Source organism: Limulus polyphemus, unplaced genomic scaffold (genome assembly GCF_000517525.1).
Source record: "Limulus polyphemus unplaced genomic scaffold, Limulus_polyphemus-2.1.2 Scaffold3689, whole genome shotgun sequence".
NCBI classification, from domain to species: Eukaryota; Metazoa; Arthropoda; class Merostomata; order Xiphosura; family Limulidae; genus Limulus; species Limulus polyphemus.
The window spans coordinates 31351-36037 of NW_013669299.1; the positions used below are offsets into that span (position 1 = coordinate 31351).

Consider the following 4687-nt stretch of genomic DNA (forward strand, 5'->3'; position numbering starts at 1 on the left):
TATATATATATATATATATATAGATTATTTATAACCAATAGAAAGCCAGTTTTAACCTATCAAATAAAATATTATATTACATTGTTTCCTATACAGGATATTGTCTATTTCACCTACAGTTTGAAAATTTTGCTAATGATATTCAAATCCACAGTTTTAGCTAAATTTTTTAAGAGCTCTTATCACATAGTTATAAAGCCAGATAAATTACAATAGTTACAGGACAATGTTTGCTTTGTGCATGTTATTATTTTGGTCCTTATGTGCATTATTTAATTAAATAAAAATTATTTAGTGTACTAGTACCATTAGTATAAAAAAAAAAGTAGGCTTCACTTTCATCAACAGCAAAAACAAACTGGACATCACCTAGTATTATATTTCTTGTTTTTTCACGCAAGTTATTTATTATTATAAAAGTAACTAAAATGCAAAAATTTGAAACAGATTAGATTAGGTAAGATAATGAAAAATAATTCCTTAGGGGTATGCTCATAAGCAGTTCATGCATTAAATTATTCAATACAGCAACTTGAGCTACATGTTCGCCTAGTAATTTACAACTTGTGTGGAGGGATAGTTAGTTATACACAGATCAAAGGGCAATACAACAAAATTTAAGTATAAACAGATAAATACTGTTACGAGCTTTAAACTATTTAGGATAAATAACTGTAGTTTCCTGTTACAATTTGCAGTGATTCTACAAAGAAAAAGGGTAATTTATATTTCTTTTGTACTTTTTTTATGGTGTTCACAAGGTCAGTGAAGTTGATCAATTGTGTGTAGAGTTAACGTAGAGAAAAAAACAGAAAACAAAATTGATATTTATTTAGGATGTTTTAAAAATTATACAAATGAAATTTAACAATTTTCAGATGAAGTATTTTTAATTTTAACATGAAAATCACTTTGCACTCAACCACCATCTCCATGTATTCACTGACAAATTTTTAGTAAAAATATTAGTTAAAAAATTCTGATTTTATTGTACAAAAGACTTCTGATGTTTACTGAAAGCTTGCCAAATTTTGTGAAGATACACATAACATATTAGAAGTTATAGTATGGAAACTGATGATAACTTTGGAGTTACAAACTCAGCTGAATCGACCAAGCCTGTAGTTAAAGGGTTAAATTCTCAATCGTCAGTTCTCAGTATCAGGTAGCACTTTTGCATTGAACTGCACAATTCAGATATTCTTTTCACCCCCTATTTGAGCTTCTAAGTTTTTATTATAATTACAAACATATAGTACAGATATTGCTAAGACAATCTAATTTTACAGCATCCAATCATCTTGATTTACAGATGTAAACCAGAAACTCAAACCCATGTCACACCCTCCTATCACGTACTTTTAAAAAATGTCAATAATCCTCTTTCATAATTGCAAAACATTATTTTCACTAAGAGAAAGAGAAGATTTTAATTTACTGAATTACGTAATAGATTAATTCATTCTCACAACAGCTACTGAATTATTTGGCCTAAAGATTCAAAGTTGCTATCACCAAGTTCATCTCAACCAAGTAAGGAAAATATTTTAATGCACTTATAGCTCAGTTAGAAAGCCTGCTTAATTATAATAGCTATAGGTCATTGTATTCTTTCTGCATGTTATTATTTTGTATTCTTAACTGAATATTTGATATGAATGAAAATTTAGTAAAGCACTAAAAATAACTATACCAAAAGTTAGAATTAACTTATATCAAGCACTAAGTGTCTTGTTTTTTGTTATATATATGTTTTATTTATTGTTAAAAAAGTTAAGATGTAAAAATTAGATGTTTCTTTGTTGTTAAGCACAAAGCTGCACAATAGGCTATTTGTACTGTGCCCACCATGGGTATTGGGACCCAGTTTTTAGCACCGTAAGTCTGCAGACTTATTGCTCAACCACTGGAGGGGAGGCATAAAAATAAGAAACTTATTAGGTTAGATACAAATATATAAATGAAGTGAAAAAATTAAATACATTTTTCAGCAAGGTTTGAAAGGAAGCTGCAAATATTTATTACATAATTCAGTATCTTGTCTTACCTTGACCTATGCACTCACTTAGTATATACAGCTTTGTTACCCATGTTTAGTCGTTATACACAATTCAAAGGACAATAAAATTAAATAAAAACAGATGTAAACTGTTCCCAGCTTGAGGCTCTTTAGGATAAATAATTGTAATTTTTCTGTTACAATCTGCAGTCATTACATGCACACACAAAAGGTAATTTAGACTTATTTCACATTCTTTGGTGGTGGTTAAAAGTCGGTCACATGGATGAGGCTATATGGTGTTAAGGCAGAGAAAACGACAGAAAAAATACAAAGTTTTATTGAAAAAATTTTTTGATATTCATTTAGGAGGTTTGTGAGGTTATGCAAATGAAATTTGAAAACTGTAAGATGAAAGAAAATTTTCATTCTTAACACAAAAATAACCTTGTACTCAAGAAGCCATAGTCTGACTTGGACTATGACTTGTTAAATTCACAGACAAATATTTAGTAAAATTATGTAATTAAAAGTATGTTTTGTGAAGATACACTCGTTACAATAAGTTATTTTATGGTTACATGGTGGTCACAAAGTTGGTCAAAATGACCAAGTCCATGTAAAAGGTTAATTACCTGCTGTACTATTATGATACAAGGACAGTATCCACAACTAGAAAGCATGTTCCTTTAATATTACAGTATATACCACAAGTCAGTTTTAGAATAAATAAATCAACTGGATTTGACAGTTTAACTTATAACAAAGGGTTGGTCTAATTCTAAGGCCTTTCTGAGGCTAAATTAACTTGTTTATTCAAGCAAAGTACTAAATTCTCATGAAAGTAACATACCTCGTCTATCTCTACATTGCCAGTTTTCATGTATTGCAGGTTGTACTGAAGTTGCTGGTGATCCTAAAAAAAAGGAGAAAATTATAAGCTCTAAGCCAGATGGTGTTCAAACAATTGGGGATTACAGTTCATATCTAAAATAAATTATAAGCTCTGAACCAGATGGTGTTTAAACAAATGGGGTTCAAACAATTAGGGTTCACAGTTCATATCTAAAAGAAATTATAAGCTCTGAGCCAGATGGTGTTCAAACAATTGGAGTTCACAGTTCATATCTAAAAGAAAGTATAAGCTCTGAACCAGATGGTGTTCAAACAATTGGGGTTTACAGTTCATATCTGAAAGAAAGTATAAGCTCTGAACCAGATGGTGTTCAAACAATTGGGGTTCACAGTTCATATCTGAAAGAAATTATAAGCTCTGAGCCAGATGGTGTTCAAACAATTGGGGTTTACAGTTCATATCTAAATATATATATATAAGCTCTGAACCAGATGGTGTTCAAACATTGTAAGTAGATATATAACTCTTGTGAAAGTTCTTTACAAAATGAAACTAGTGGATAAAATTATTTTACATTTGAGATGAAAGGTCCTATAAGTATGTAGTTTTTGAAAAATAAGATATTTAATTTTGATTTTTTCTAAAGCAATGTTTTTCTCATGCCTTTGTTTCTTTTCTCATGTTGCCTATCCAGCATACAAAGTAATTTTCATTTTAAGATAAAAATACTTTTATGCATCAGAAAATTTCACATACGAAATCCTTATAATGTCCAGATAGTTATCAAACATTTCTTAAAAAAAAAACTATATTTTATCTGTTATTTTCACTAACAAATATATGCATGGGTTTGGTTGATATGACATAACTAACTTTAAAATTTATAAATTTTACATGGTGTAAGAGGAAGAAAAGACTCAACAGATGGAGAAACATCAATCATATTTCATCATGTGGTTCAAGATATAAAACTGCAGTAAATTTTAAAATTACTTATCTTAAATTGAAACTTATGTTTAAAAAATATAACAGATAAATCTTAACAGATAAAATAATTTGATAATTAGAATGAGAAACCTCCATATGGTGGCAAATAAATGAATCTAAAAATTTGAAATTGCTAAATCCTTTCGTTTAGATGTTTTCCCTTAGTGAGAGTAAAATTACCCATTAATTTTTATACGAGATAAAGACATTTACTATAAAGAAATTATAAAACTTGAAAATATTAGATGGATTAAGTTTTTCTGAAATTCACCATTGGCATGAAGAACAGCATCCAAGGCCTTCTCAACATTCAAATTTTGTTGGAGAGCTACAGTTCTCAATGTTGACTCGGGAACCGTTTCTCCCACCACACACTGCACTCGATCCACACTGCTGTTAAATAGTTCTGTTGAAAATGTCAAAATACATAACTTTGTGTAAAATTCACAGATTCACAATCAATAGATCAGTTTGAATAACAATTTGAGAAGAAATATGGCTTTTATTCAAAAATTTTTATATGTTACAACAAAAAAATTTATTTTTCATCCAGTTTTTTCAGGCATTCTAATGGTCACATCATAACATTTATCAGCTCTTTCAGCACGTGCTCAGTCCCTGGGACCGACCTCATAACCATTTTGTGCTTCTTATAGTTTTCATGCTATAACTTTTTAATTAGTAAGCAAATGTCCACAAATTTGGCAGATTATCAGAAAACATTACAAGACTTTGATACGCAAAATCAACTGAAATATGCAAAATTTTTATTAAGTCTTAAGATTTGTTAAGCAATGTTTTTCTCATGCCTTTTACTTTCTGCATGTTGCCTATCCAACATGCAA

The 4687-nt window shown here is 29.5% G+C and overlaps 1 protein-coding gene across 3 annotated transcripts in view; it reads right to left on the reverse strand.

The window, feature by feature from the left end:
* Positions 1–4687, reverse strand: part of LOC106469860 — a 34279-nt gene that overhangs the window by 26811 nt on the left and 2781 nt on the right. For all 3 annotated transcript variants that reach the window (XM_022398427.1, XM_022398428.1, XM_022398426.1), the window contains exons 2-3: positions 4114–4248; positions 2853–2915 (exon numbers count right to left, since the gene is read on the reverse strand). In XM_022398427.1, coding sequence (XP_022254135.1) covers positions 2853–2915; positions 4114–4248 — 198 coding nt within the window. The remainder of the gene's footprint in view (positions 1–2852; positions 2916–4113; positions 4249–4687) is intronic.